The sequence below is a fragment of the Bidens hawaiensis genome, unplaced genomic scaffold (assembly GCF_021521415.1).
Source record: "Bidens hawaiensis isolate Kalapana, Puna unplaced genomic scaffold, B.hawaiensis_p1.1 tig00004748_1, whole genome shotgun sequence".
In the NCBI taxonomy this organism is placed as follows: Eukaryota; Viridiplantae; Streptophyta; class Magnoliopsida; order Asterales; family Asteraceae; genus Bidens; species Bidens hawaiensis.
Genome location: NW_027491294.1, coordinates 1,563,285 through 1,579,049, shown reverse-complemented (window position 1 = coordinate 1,579,049; position 15,765 = coordinate 1,563,285). Strand labels below are relative to the sequence as shown.

The following is a 15,765-nucleotide window of genomic DNA, read 5'->3' as shown; positions in this document are numbered from 1 at the left end:
CACGGCACACATACATATACATATACCACACATATTAACAATCTTTCAAATCAAACTCAAGAACAATAATCCTTGTATATCTATAATCAATACTCAATTAACCATAATATAATACTTGATTTCTTGAGATTGTTAAAAGATATGTATGTATGTATGTATTGTTGAGTTTTGATCCTCTCATACATATATACATACACTCACGGCACACATACATATACATATACCATACATATTAACAATCTTTCAAATCAAAATCAAGAACAATAATCCTTGTATATCTATAATCAATACTCAATTAACCATAATATAATACTTACTTGATTTCTTGAGATTGTTAAAAGATGAAAATGGTGAGTGATAGTAGTGTGTGTTTCCTAGCTTTAATCCTTCCTAATGGCTCCTTAATAGCTTATTCATTTCCTTGATCTTAACTTAAATCTCCATGTTCTTGATTATGTGTATGCGTGTGTTTATATATTGATTTGAATTTGATTTGGGAGTGTTTAAAAGTGTGTGTGTGCCATGGGTTTTATCGAGAGAAAAAAAGAGTATGTTTGAAAAATGAGTGGTGGTGGGGATGCCAACACATAAGGGTAATGATTAGGGTAATCATTATGGGTGAAAGGTGTGTGGATGGGAATGCTACAACAAACATGTTTCTAGAAGATGTAATTATTGGTAATGACTGGAAATGACAAGTGTTATGTACAACTCATCTAGGTAATGATGAGCACATGGTTTTAACTAAATCAATGGGTGGTGTGGGAGTGAGGTGTCTAGTTTTGATTGGGAAAGGAATGAGTGTTTAAACAATAATCTTAAGTTTCTGTTTTAACGTCTAACGGATTTTAGCTAATCAAACGAATCCCGTTTTTAATATTTTTTGTCAGACTTTGAACGAAACTGGATTCTTGATAATACAAGCCTAAGAAATTAATTTTTTGGAAATTGTTGAACGAAACTGGATTCTTGATAATACATGCCGACACAAAAAAAGAAAAACTTTTGCTTTACTCCATTATATAATAATATTCTTGCTCCAATTTTCTTCCATTATACAACTCCTCTTTTCTTATATGGATTTCTGCCAGAATCTCTCTCTTTCCGGCAGCCTTCCGGCCAACTATCAGCCGGAGCAACACCTTCTTTGCAGCCTTGATGACCTCCTTTCCGGTCATTCCATGGTACCCTTTATTTATTTACTTCTTGTGCTTTGCTCGCTTGTACCTTCACTACAACCATGCACTAACACTTGTAAAGCAAAGTTGTGTATTTGTTTTCAAATAGCAATCATGTTATTTTTGACGTTAGGACTGTTTAAAAAGCTCATGACCACTGGCTCAAATAGATTTGTTTGTTAAAAACTTACTAATTTGGCTTGAGGTGAGCCGAGTTTGAGCTACCGGTACCCCTAACTTTTTTTTAACAATTATAATTATATTTACTCACTTTTTAAATTACACGAAATTTACTTCTTGTATGAGACTTAACCAAAAACCTCCCACCTAGAGGCTTGTAGCTCTATCACGTGGGTTAGTCCTCCAATGACTTGAGCTAAACATATCTCGTTTCTATAAAACCTCGTATAATTTATTTTATTTTATTTTATGTTTTTTATAACAACAAATATATAACATAAATTATAAATATAGTTGACAAAAAACAAGTTATCTCTTAACAATTTTTTTCATTTTGTCTTATATTTTTAATAAAAGCACATATGTCAAATAAATAAAGTTGACTGAAAAACAAGTTAATTAACTCTGGTATAAATTAGTTCACTTTCTTTAATCTTTAATATATTTTATAGAAGCAAACACATCGAATAATTAAAGTGGAGGAAAATGAGTAAACTCTAGCACAAATTATTAAAATTAAGAAAACGGATTAACACGTCGAACCACTTGAGTTGAAAATGTCAAGAGTCGTACTATTACCGGCTCGGTTTGAACCACTCGTTTTACGCCTATGCATTAAATGTTGTACCATTTTTAATACAGGAAGAAGGTCATGATGTTAACATGGAATGGCTCTCAATTTTTGTGGAGGATTGTTTATCTAGTAGCGGAAATTGTATGCCACCAGAAGTAAAACCCCAGAGTACAACTTCCAATGCACAAGGTACAAACACAACAACACAACTTAAAGTAGAAAAAGGTTCAAAAACCCACTCCACGCTTAAACTAGTTGTACCTTGCAAAGCAAGAAGCAAAAGAAAAAGAAGCCAAACATGCTGGCTAGCCGAGAGTGAGCTACTTTTACAAAACAAATGTACAACTCCCAACAGCAGCGGTATCGGGCAGGCGGAAGCGAGCAACGGGCAGGGGCAAGGAAGGAAATGCACACATTGTCTCTCACAAAGAACCCCACAATGGCGGGCAGGACCACAAGGACCAAAAACATTGTGTAATGCATGTGGTGTGAGGTACAAGTCCGGCAGGTTGCTGCCCGAATATAGGCCAGCCAAAAGCCCTACTTTTGTGACCCATAAACATTCTAATTCCCACAAGAAAGTGTTGGAGATGAGAATGTCTAGTTTACCCTCGTCTTCTACTAATTCAACTTCGTCCTCTTAGTTAGAGTGAGGGCTTATTAGTAATTTCCCATCTTAGCCCATTATGTAAAAAATTTAATGGAGATGGATATTTTTTTTCTGAAGTTTAGAATTTATTAACTAAGCTAGTTGTAATGTGATATGTAACGATAAGAGTCGTTCTCCATCTATTTTATTAAATTATATCTTTATTAATATTGTAGATAATGTATATGTTTGTACGAGTAAAAAAGTATATTACAAAAGCTCCATCTTGTAAAATATAAAATTTTTGTTTCATTTAGAAGTATCTAAAAAGCTATAACAGCAATGTTGTTAAAACAGGACTCAAAACTAGACCTAACCGGCTTGGCGGTGTTGGTTAAAGTGGTACTGGTTGGACCAAGCGGGGCTTGATGGTTGAAATGGTGAACCATTTTTAAGTTGAAAAAAAAGTCAAGAATAATTTTCTTGCACATTGGTGGCAATCTGGAGGGGCGTTAAGCGGCAGCAATAGGCACACAAAGGACGTAGAGGGGCAGGTGTTAGCGCTTTAGCACCTGGAGGGTCGGAGGGGGTTGCGCAATGGGGACATGGTGGGTACTGGGTAGCAGTGGGGAAGCTTGGACTACAATACCGGGGGCGGACTTAAAATGTATTAAAACAACTCACAAACAAGGGGGTTGGGCTAAATATTTCGATCGCAAACGGCTAAATTTACACTCCGTGTAAAAAAATTCGGGCGAAAAATGGTAAATTTACAATACTATGCAAAAAAAACTGTGGGGGGGGGGACCCCGGACCCTAACTATACTTCGCCTCTGGTGGGTAGTGGTGACACAGCTCCAACATGGATGGTGGTGACGCCCCTGTCATTAATCCACAACGAACGAACGGTCTAAAGTGAGAAATGTTTATTTAAATATGTGATGTTTTATTATACGTGATATTTTCCTCCGATAAAACAAAAGTCAAAAACACATAAAATCCGGTCCCAAATATGCTGATGAAATGCGAAATGCATAATTAATTTGGTTGAATACAAAAAAGTAAGTATTATGATAATCCAAGGCCGGCCATTAGGTAGGGCAGGGTGGTCAACGGACTCGGACTCGATCACCCGATAGGCCCGAAAATTAATATATATATATATATATATATATATATATATATATATATATATATATATATAAGGTGTATTTAAACTTTAACATAACCAGTGACCAGCAAGAAATAATTGAGAAAAGAAAAGTTGAAGAAAGCATTATGAATTTTTTTTGCGATGATCGGAGATGTTTCGAACTGGTTATTTGGTCATCTGGTTTTCTCTATTTCGTTAGGAGGAAGAAGCAATAAATGTCTTTCACTTTATTTAATATGAAGTGGGCTTTTAGCCACTCAAGCTATTATGCACACTATTTCATATCATAAATTATTAGATTGTTTTGATAAGTTAAAGTTCTTGTTTTACTTTTCTTTTTATAAATTGAGTAAGATACCATTTGGTTTTTACTAGGAAGTTTTTTGATTTATTTACTAGTTATTTTTTCATGTTTGATCGTATTACTTTATTGGTCTTTTTCTATGTTTTTTACCTTGTTAACAATATATATAATTAATAAATAATTTTTACTATTTACGTTAGATTTATTAAATATATTTGACTTTTTCTATTCTTTTTTCTATCTTTTTAACAAAATATACGACTAAGATTTATTAAATATATTTGACTTTTTCTATTCTTTTTTCTATCTTTTTAACAAAATATACGACTAAGGAATTTTTTTTGGTTAATTAGGGACATATTGATAGGGATATTACAGTAAAAACAATTCAAGCTAAGCTTTTGTTGAAAATATTAAGTTTATTGGATAACGATACATGGATTTAGATGTTGAGTTACGGTATTAAAAAATGTTTATGTTGTGACCTTTGGATTGAAATGTTTTGGTTCCACGACTAACATTAATTACTTTGATTGTTTAATGTTTATTGGTTTGTTAAGTTTTTATAATTACTTTATCAGTAAATAACTAATATAGATTATTAAGAATTGATCGAGAGTTTTGCTTCAAAAAATGTTAGGTGAGTGTCACGTCTCATTTAAGTATTTAAATTAGATTATTTTGCGACAATATGTATGTTTTGTTTATCGAAATCACAATTATCATCGTATCATTTAATTTTTATATACGAGTTATCAAATTTATATTCTACTTAACAGCCCGAATTTATACTCGCCTTCGACCCAAAAATTTTAAACAATTCTCAGAGACAGGCCTTTGATCATCACCAACAAAGTGTTACAATAATTTAATATACCCCACAGATATCACAATAACTATGAACATGATGTAACATTAACTCTCAACGTGACATTTGACCTAACTCCCAAATCATGAGTTTGGTAAAGAAAGCATTAGAGTTTTCAACTTTTCATCATCTCTAGCAGGAGACCAAACCCTTGATTAGTTTTAATCTTTACCCTCTACCATTAGAACATGTGTACTCATAAATCCCCACCCCTGGACGTTATGCGTCACGTGGCGCTCAGTCAGAGTTATGGTTTTTTACAAAAAACAGGTTATGCGTCACGTGGCGCTCAGTCAGAGTTATGGTTTTTTACAAAAACAGGGTGTAGTCATAAAGACTCAATAACTTTGTTTATTTGTTTTTTTTATAATTCTCGTGCCTTCCACCAGCGTTATCTACAAAACGCTAAAAAAATACCCCAAAACCCCCGGGGGGTGTGCCCCCGACGTTATAGGGCAAAACGCCGTGGATAAAGCTCCACTACGGCCGTTCTTAGACCAATTTTAATCTCCATTATTACTTCTATATTTGGTCTGATGTTAATTAGCACACATCATTTACACTCAAACATATTTCCACCATCACCACCGTTGCTACACCTTAGCCTAAAGAACAACCTGCCGTCACACATCAGTAACCAGCATCATCTCCTCGTCATATCCTCGTCATCTCCTCACCACCACCCCTACTGCTATTTCAATTTTGCCTTTAATCCTCAGTTTTGGGTCTGCCCGCCAGGTGTTCAATAAAATGTCTCAATGAGTTAATCGGTTTTTTTGGGTTTACGGAGGGGAGAGCAACTGGCGGTTGCTCTCCTTTCTCCTCTTAGTTCGGGTTTTTACTCCCAAAACTCAGCTCGAGTTTGTTTGTTGGCCTTTTTGTCGTGAGGGGTTATGACAAGGGCTCGGATTGTCAAAGGAGCCCCATCGGGGGAGGTGGGCACGGGAGGTGGACATGGTTTTCGGTTCGACATCATTTATCGTGGTGGATTAATTGATGAGGGTGCTATGTCTAAGACCCTAGAAAATAGTGTGGGTTCGGTGGGTGTTTGGCCATGTCCTTTTAGGGGGTTCAATTGTTGCCCGGATGGACGAGCGGGGTCAAGGGGGATCTCTCGGTTAATGACGCATATCAAATGACTTTATTTGTCGTCAGATGAGCGGAAAGGGAACCTACGGGACGCCATTTCCACGGATTGTGATTTATTTATTTCGGTTGGGGAGGCTTTTAAGGCCTCGGACCAGTGGCTATGTGGGGTGTGTATGCGTCCAAATGCTCTTAAACGGACGTGTCATCATGCTGATGGAGTCACCAAGTACAACGAGGGTGTGGGAGCTGTGGAGGAGTTTATTGTGGGGATTGATAAACCACATGTTATGAGGGATGTTGCTCTCTTGGGAGGGATAGTGGTGGATGAGGTTCTCCTTGACCGCGTATTCTCTCTTCCTATCACAACTGTTAAGAACATCCCTCATAGTTGTCGTATGGCATTTGCTCAAGCGTTAACTGCTCAAGCGTTATGCCAGACTCTGTTGAGGCATGGGTGAAACTTTTCTTGTTACCGCGGTGCACGCTGCGTGTTTTCAGACCTTCTAAACGTCAGGAGCGCAGGTCCGGTAATAGAAAGTCTTTGCAATGTCAGAGTATTCAACAAGCACTAGCAAGTTGGGGTTCTAAGTATGGTTTTGATGCGCTTATTTTATCTCTTTTTGCCACACCTATAGGGGTGAACTCGAGTCATGGGGAGCCTCTCGCTAAGCACGATGATGTTGCGGTATGCGCCAATGTGAAACAATGTTTACGAAAAGTGGCGGACGGGCATTTTACTGCCGCCATTAAAGTATTATGCTCTTCAGGGGTTGCACATTTCGGCAATGACACTTTGAAAACGTTAGTGGCTAAGCATCCCAATTTGCCCCCGTCGGTTATGCCTGCTTCATTGCTTTCTGAGCCTCCTCTTGTTGTTGATGAGGATTGTGTGCTTGGATGCATTAAATCCTTCCCTAATGGGACGTCATGCGGACGAGATGGACTGAGGGCACAACATATTTTGGATGCATTTTGTGGAGAGGGGTCGCCGATCGCTGTTGGGTTACTAAAGGCTACTACTGCGATGGTTAATTTATGTTTGGGGGGGAGATGCCCAAGGGTTTTGGCAGAGTTCATTGCGTCGGCTCCTCTCACACCGTTGCTCAAACCGGACAATGGGATTAGACCCACTGCCGTAGGTGCCATTTGGAGAAGATTGATCTCTAAGGTGGCTATGAGGGGTGTTGGGAAAGACATTACTAAATACCTGTGCGAATTTCAGTTTGGGGTGGGAGTCCCTAGTGGTGCAGAGGCCGTTCTTCATAGCGCGAACTGGTTTTTAAGTAAGTTCCATTCTGATGGGTCATTGGCTATGCTTACTATTGATTTTTGTAATGCCTTCAACTTGGTGGATAGGACTGCCCTTCTGAATGAGGTTCGGGCCCGATGTCCATCTATTTCCTTATGGGTGAACTTTTTATATGGGAAACCGGCCATGCTATATGTGGGGGATGGCCACATTTGGTCCACCACTGGGGTTCAGCAGGGGGACCCTTTCGGACCTCTTCTTTTCGCCTTAGTTCTGCACCCACTTATTCATCTAGTCCAGAGTTACTGTAAGCTTCTCTTTCATGCTTGGTACCTAGATGATGGTACAATTATTGGGGACTCTAAAGAGGTTGCCAAAGCTTTAGATATTATCAGGTCGGAAGGTCCCCGCCTGGGCCTTGAACTTAATATTAAGAAAACCGAAGTATTTTGGCCGTCGTGCAATGGGGTTAAGGTGCAGGAGGGGGTGTTTCCCTGTGAGATTGGAAGACCGGTGCTAGGTGTGAAACTCCTCGGGGGAGCCGTTAGCCGGGATGTCGGGTTCATCAGTGAACTTGCTATGAAAAGGGCTTCGCGAGCTGTGGAGTTGATGAGCTATCTCTCGCATTTGTGGGACCCTCAATGCGAGCTCCTTTTGCTCCGCTCATGTATGGGAGTTGGAAAGTTGTTGTTTGGTCTCAGAACATGCCAACCTGTGTATGTAGGGGAGGCAGTTTCTGTGTTTAACAATGGCCTTCGGGGGCGATTGAGGACATCGTGGTTTGTGGTGGTCCCTTCTTTGGAGATTTTCAATGGAGGTTGGCATCACTTCCGACTCGTTTTGGAGGTTTGGGTTTATGTTCAGCTTCAGACGTTTCTACTTATGCGTTTGTGGCCTCGAGGGCGCAATCTTGGGAATTACAAGACCACATTCTTCGAGGTTGTGGTATTGATGGGTTCGACTCCGATTATGGGAGTGCGATAGATCGGTTGCACATTTCACTTCCCGATTTTGACATTAGCGGTTTCTCTAATAAAGACACCCCCCCTAAAGCCCAACATGCTTTGGCGAGTGCCCTTTATAGTGGAATCATCAAGAGTTTAGAAATGAAGTTTGATTTATCCCCTCGTCAGAAAGCGGTGTTTGAGTGTCTTCGGGCTCCTCGGGCTCAAGATTTCTTAAGTGTTCTCCCTATTGAAGGATTGGGCCAACATATATCGGCTTTGGAGTACCGGGCCATCCTGAAGTATCGGTTAATGATCCCTTTGTTTCCGGTAGATGAGTCGTGCCCGGTTTGCCGTAAGGTTTGTTTGGATTCTTTTGGCGAGCATGCAGTTCACTGCAAAGAGTTGCCTGGGTTTAAGTACATGCATGATTTGGTGAGGGATGTTCTATGCGATGTTCTTAAACGAGCCGGAATTTCGGCTAAAAAGGAAGCCCCCGTAAACTTTCTTACGGATCCTCGAGAAGGAAGATCTACATTACGACCGGCCGATATACTTGTTTTTGGGTGGGTAGGGGGAAACACGCTTGTGTCGACCTCACAGGAGTGTCCCCTCTTGTTGGGATTAGGGACACTGGATTTGTAGCAGGCCAGACAACATTGAAGGCGGCATCGAGCAAGGTTGCTAAACACGAGAGAGCTTGTTTGGAGAATCAACACGTGTTTATCCCCTTCGCCTTTGACACTTTTGGTTTCTTAGCTCCGGATGCCGTGGACCTTTTGAATAGGGTTCAGAAAGTTGTGTATAGTAACGTATCAGCCCATAAGAATCAAAACTTTGTTTTTAGTCGGATTGGGTTTGCTATCCAAAAGGGGGTTGCGGCGCAGCTTGTTGCCCGCTTACCTGCCACTTTATTATAAATCGTTTGGATGTTTTTATGAAATATAAAAGGAGCCAATTCTTTTTTTAAAAAAAAAATTACACTCAAATTTCAAATCTCCATGTGAGACACTATTTTCTTAAAGGTATTTCAAGTCAAAAAAGTAAATTTTGTGTATTGAAAATATGAAACACAAGTGGGTTGGTTCCCACCCTTTTTTTTAACAGCAACTCCGGCAAAGTGACCGCAAGTCACGGTTAGGACTTAGGGCCAAGATGACCTATAACCCAATGGACTCCAGCCATATATTGGGGACCAAGGATGTCATCTCAGAAACCCAATACCTGATGGAACATGGGCCTCTCCTGAAGCCTATTAATTATACTGGTGCAAATTCTAACCGGTTAACATAATCGTAACCTAAAATGACCCGAAACTGGTTAAGTGGTTATTAACAAACTTATATCAAGTGTATGTTAGGGACGGCTTATGCATTTTTCGAACACAAATAGATTAGTAATCGGTTATTTTTAAGACTATGTGCAATGGTTGTTTAGTTATGGGTATTTGGGATTGCTTATTTTTATCAACTTATAACTTATTAATGTTTTGAAAAAAAATAAGATGTTTTGGATTGCTTTTGAAGTGAGAGGGAAAAGTTAATAAGTTAAATTTGTAACTTATTAACTTATAAAAAAATTATAAGGAGATAAAATTAGGAATCCCAAACACCCTCTTAATATGCCACCTAGACTTCATGTAGATAAAAATAAATTCATTATAACTTCCATTTAAATCAAGTGGCTTTAACTATTTGCAATTATTACTCAGCCATTTTTTATTTACTTAATATTTTATTATTCCATAAACGTGATAATATAAATGGTCTTTACATACTATTAAAGCAATACAATTTATACACGTGTCATTCAATTAGCCTCTCCATATCAATTGTTCACATGTTTTTCAACTAGCCTATCCACATCAATGCCAAGTCATCAAACTTTTTTTTAATAAATAAAAAATTAGTTGCGTGGACTAGGATTCGAACCTAGGCTTTGAGCGAGATGAAAGTTTTAATACATAGCACACAAACCATCCAACTAAGCTATCTTGATGTCTTTAAGAATGAAAAATATATCCTATATATTAAAAATCACATTGTATTGGAAATAAACTCAAAAATGGAAATAAATCATATGTATATTTGAGTTAATAATTCATAATTTTTCACCATAAACATATTTTTCTCTCTTTCTCTATTAGCCATATCTCTTTTCACCCTCACATATATTCCGGCTACTCTAGATCTAGATTTGTATTAATCGTTTTCCGGTAAGTTTTTATTTTATAATAAACTTCCGGTTGTTGATATATGTATTTCTGGCAAAATTATATTTTTTTCCGGTTATTGTTTCCTCTAACCTTTTTATCTTTATTTTTCATTGTCAACTGATTTTATTAAAATCAGTTTAGGTTGTAAATCAAAAACGACGATGAAGCTAATATGTGGACGTATTTACGTTTTTCCGGTAAGTTTTTCCATTAAGTTTTTCCGGTTATGTGTTATACCTATAACAATGGTTGTTTTATATTTATTTGAAGTTTTATATTTTTCTTTCCTCTCGAATATTCCGACTAGATCTAGATTTGTATTAATCGTTTTTCGGTAAGTTTATATTTTATAAAAAATTTCCGATTGTTGATATATATATTTCCGGCAACATTATATTTTCTTCCGGTTATTGTTTCCTCTAACATATTTATCTTTATTTTCATTGTTAACCGATTTATTAAAATCAGTTTAGGTTGTAAATCAAAAACGGCGATGAAACTAATATGTGGACGTACTTACGTTTTTCCGGTAAGTTTTTCCGTTAAACTTTTCCGGTAAGTTTTTCCGTTAAGTTTTTCCGGTTATATGTTATACCTATAACAATGGTTGTTTTATATTTATTTGAAGTTTTATATATTTCTTTCCTGTTTTTTTGTTTTACATATTGTTCTTCTAGGTTCTAAATAAAAAATCACCTTCATCCATGGAAATTATCATTATTTCGTTTTTCCGGTAAGACACATTTAAATTATCCGGTTATAAATTATAATTATAATCTTCCATAATATCAATGTTATAACAAAACTTTATTATTTCATATTATTTACCCGATTGATTTACGGAATATTTCAGTTTACCTTCTAAATCTAAATTTGAGATACCATGGTTATTATCATTATATTGTTTTTTCCGGTAAGACATTCAATTTTTCCGGTTATAAATTAAATATCAAATTTTACATAATATCAATATTAATATTCTACTTTATAATTTCATGTTAATGTTCTGACTGATACAAGCTAATTTTCATGGATTGAGCATTATTTTATAAGAGGTATTTTTTTATATTGATGTATATTTCTTTTTTGAATGTTCAATTATATTCATTATTTGTATATAAAATAATATATTGATGTATATCGGAGATACCTTGATATATATATTTTTTCCGCGTGTCTTAACATACATAAATTACACATTTAAGTATTCAATTAATACAATTTATTGATTTTGACTATCCTTATTTGTTAAAATAACTAACAATGATAATCAAACTCAATAAATTGTATTAATGGTTTTAATACGATTTAATTAACATATTTAAACTCATTTTAAATTCGGAATTTGACCAATCTTTCAACAAAATTTTAAAGGTTTTAATACACTCCATAATTTTAAACTCATTTCAAAATCTTTCCATAATTTTTTTAAAGTTTTCAAATTAACTGATTTGATTTTCATTTTTGTAATTATTTCTAAGTTAATTAGTCATATTAGTAAAATTATGAACATATTTGATTTTAATTTTTGTGATTTGGCATTAACTAAAATAAGTTATCATTTTAATATTCAAAAAACTTATTGTCAAACTAAAAATACTTGCCATAATTGTAATGTAATCTAACTTTAATTTACGTGAATATTAATTATTAATTAATACTAAAATAATAACCGCGTTATTTTAGAACACAATATTCAAATAGACATAATTTCTAATCATCAATACTTAATATATCATAAATTAAATAACCGTTTTATCATCATTTATAAATATTATTCGGCACATATGATTTAATAAATATTATTAAACATGACAACTTTTCATAATTTATTAATATTATTATTCCCATGAATCAATACATTTCAATTTTTTTATATCTTTACATGGAAGATCAAATTTAAACTTAAAACTACAAAATTTAATTAACAAATTTAAACTCCTTTTAAATTCGGAAATTGACCAATCTTTCAACAAAGTTTTAAAGGTTTTAAACTTTTCATAATTTATTAATATTATTATTTCCACGGATCAAGATATTTCAAATTATTTCTATCTTTACATGGAAGACCAAATTTAAAATTAAAACTACAAAATTTAATTAACATATTTAAACTACTTTTAAATTTGGAAATTGACCAATCTTTCAACAAAGTTTTAAAGGTTTTAATACTCTCCATAATTTTAAACTCATTTCAAAATATTTCCATAATTTTTTGAAGTTTTCAAATTAACCGATTTGAATTTCATTTTTGTAATTTTTTCTAAATTAATTAGTCATATTAGTAAAATTAGAACCGATTTGATTTTAATTTTTGTGATTTGGCATTAACTAGAATAAGTTATCATTTTAATATTCAAAAAAACGATTGTCAAACTAAAAATACTTGCCATAATTGTAATGTAATCTTACTTTAATTTACGTGAATATTAATTAATAATTAATACTAAAATAATAACCGCGTTTTTTAGAACACAATATTCAAATTGACATAATTTATAATCATCAATACTTAATATATCATAAATTAAATAACCTTTTTATCATCATTTATAAATATTATTCGACACATATGATTTATTAATATGTCACGGGTGAATATATATATATATATATATATATATATATATATATATGCGTGTGTGTTATATACGTTTTAATGAATTATAAACGTCAAATAATATAATATTATTTATATAAGGTATCACATTGTTTTACTTAAAAGAATCTAACATACAAAGACAAATAAAGAAAAATGATAATTTAAAACATATACCATGAAACAGAAATGTATGATTTGGGATTCCACACCGATGTTTAAGTTGAAGCATGTAATTTTTTCAACGAATTATTAATATACATTTCACTTTGTTTTTTAAAAATTAAATTAATCACAAATTAATTTCTTATTGTTATTATTTATAGTAGATTCAATTGATTATGGGATTCCACACCCAAAACATAATTTTCTTTTTATATTCATCGTTTTAAATTTGGTTATATATATTCAAATTTTTTTTTTTTGAATTTGTGTTCCTAATATTTTTACAATTAAATTGTTCTTACGTTTGCAGTCAAGCAGGTCCAAAAGATTCACAATACAAAGTTGATTATTCATTTCAAAGTTTATATTCTTAGGATAAATGAGCCAAAGGTTGTGGGAGATACAATGGAGATTTCTTTTAGGTTGTATATCAAATAATAAAAAATATTTATTTAAACCATTTTGAAATTCGAATTCTTGACCACTTATACACATATACAGTTGGATTTTGACCATATATTTAAAACCCGAATTTTAATAGGTTAATCATTTACTGAATTTGACTATTTTATTGATATGATTTTACTCTAATTTGGTAAATGTGTACATTATTATAATTTTAATAATAATGATTTATTCACATTTCTATTTATACATTTGCTCTCATTGTTCTTATCACTTTACATATTGATTTACACAGTTGGACTTTGACTATATTTTAAAAAACTGAATTTGAATAAATTAATCATTTAAATTCAAAACATATATGTATATTTTTATGTTTTCTAAATTTCCCGCCCATGTGTTACACGGGTCACTAATTAGGTTATTCAAAAGTGGATTTTTTTTCAAGATGGTAATTTACTAACTATATATATTTTTTTTTTCAATTTAACCTTTTTAGAAAGAATTCGAATTTTGCAGCTAAGCAAGTTTAAAAAACTCTCGATACAAAGTTGTAACACCCCAGCTAAAGCGGAAACGCCTGAGTGTGACGTACAGATTGCTCAAAACACATGTGACACTATTAAGTGACAATATTATCATTAATTCATTCCAAAGCATCAAGTACACAAGTTATTTCAAACGAACAAACACAAAGAAGAAGGAACAAAACAAATGCCTTATTGTTTATTATTTAAATAACCTAACTTCTAGTATCTTCGCCAATTCATCCTATAACGAAAGTATCTATAGCATATATATAAAATAAAGTCATCTAACTGAATAGTTGGTGAGTTCACACAGTTGAAAATAATATATAAAAACCATATAATTCCATGAAAACTTGTGAATATCACATAAGGGTTCTTTACACTAGAAACAATGGTCCATGAGTGTAAAGAATAAATGAAGGTCTTTTCCAGTTGGGATTGTGCACCAACGTACTCAGATCGGAGTCCCTTTTCCACCAGAAACAAATGGTCCATGGGTGCAAAGGGGGGCGTATGATCATACTTATCGAAGAAATCCATGCACGTAATAATTGAGCAAGTAACAAGTAAACACACAAGTCCATGATGTGAATTGTAGTTTGTAGATAATAAATAAATAAATTGAATTTTTGATAGGATATATATGCTACCCCCAAAATAGTTATAAAGGGGGTGTGAGAAACTCACATTGATGTTGAAGACAAACTTGAAATAAAACCGGAAGTACGTAAATGAAATCGAAGCAATTGAACGTCATGAATTAAAAAGGAAATACAAAATTTAAAGACTAACTATTGGGATTATAAAAGTTAAATAATATTAGTTTTAGGAATGAGGCATTAATTTTAATACATATATATATATATATATATTTCATTAACCTATGACAAATGGGGACTTGGGGATTTGTAATGAGTTTAACAAAATTGAATAAAGTTTGTATAAATCATTTGGTGCTTATTAGTTGAAGAATGATTTGTAAATAAATAATTATAACTTATTAATATAAGATTAAATAACAATATTAATAACAATTTATTATTAAACAATTTATGTTTCTTCTAGTAACATAATTAATTAATTTACTAATTAATTAACTTAATTGTTTTGCATGAAATTCTTATAAAGAAATTATAAATATTAGTATATGTTGAAATAAAATAAACAATAATTAATTTACTAAATTATTAATTTAAATATATGAAGTATGCTATATCTATTGTAAAATATTTTAAATAAAAGAAATTTTATTAAATCATTATATTTAAAAGAAAGTATATAAGTTTATGATGATCAACATATCAAAAGATTTATATAAATATATATTCATGCTTGTTCTTGCACAATAACTAGGTTTGATCCAAGATTTAGAAAAATCAAAGTGTTTATTTTGGATATCTATGATCATAATGATTCTTAAGACCAAAATATAAAATTTTTATGATAAAAGCAACATGATCATAAAGAACAAATTATGAACATTCAACATTAAATAAAAAAAAAACTATAAAATGCATGGAATCATAAAACTTACTTGTTAGTGCTTTCAATCTTAAGAAAATAGTGGATTGAGGTGTGAAAATAATGGAGGATTTGTCCTTATTTTATAGTGAAGATATGAATTAGTTATGTCTTATGGGATTTATGAAAATTAATCATATATAATATAATTAAAAACAAAAATTAAAATGGTTTAAAAGGTTTTCATAGTGTTTTAACTCTT

The 15,765-nt window shown here is 33.1% G+C and overlaps 1 protein-coding gene across 1 annotated transcript; it reads left to right on the top strand.

Annotated features, from left to right (window-relative positions):
* Positions 1 to 1,024: 1,024 nt before the first annotated feature.
* LOC143627924 (GATA transcription factor 9-like) lies at positions 1,025 to 2,652 on the top strand. The gene is made up of 2 exons (XM_077097640.1): positions 1,025 to 1,184; positions 2,001 to 2,652. The coding sequence occupies exons 1-2, from the start codon at positions 1,077 to 1,079 to the stop codon at positions 2,574 to 2,576; spliced, it is 684 nt and encodes a 227-aa protein (XP_076953755.1). The 5' UTR covers positions 1,025 to 1,076; the 3' UTR covers positions 2,577 to 2,652.
* Positions 2,653 to 15,765: the final 13,113 nt, after the last annotated feature.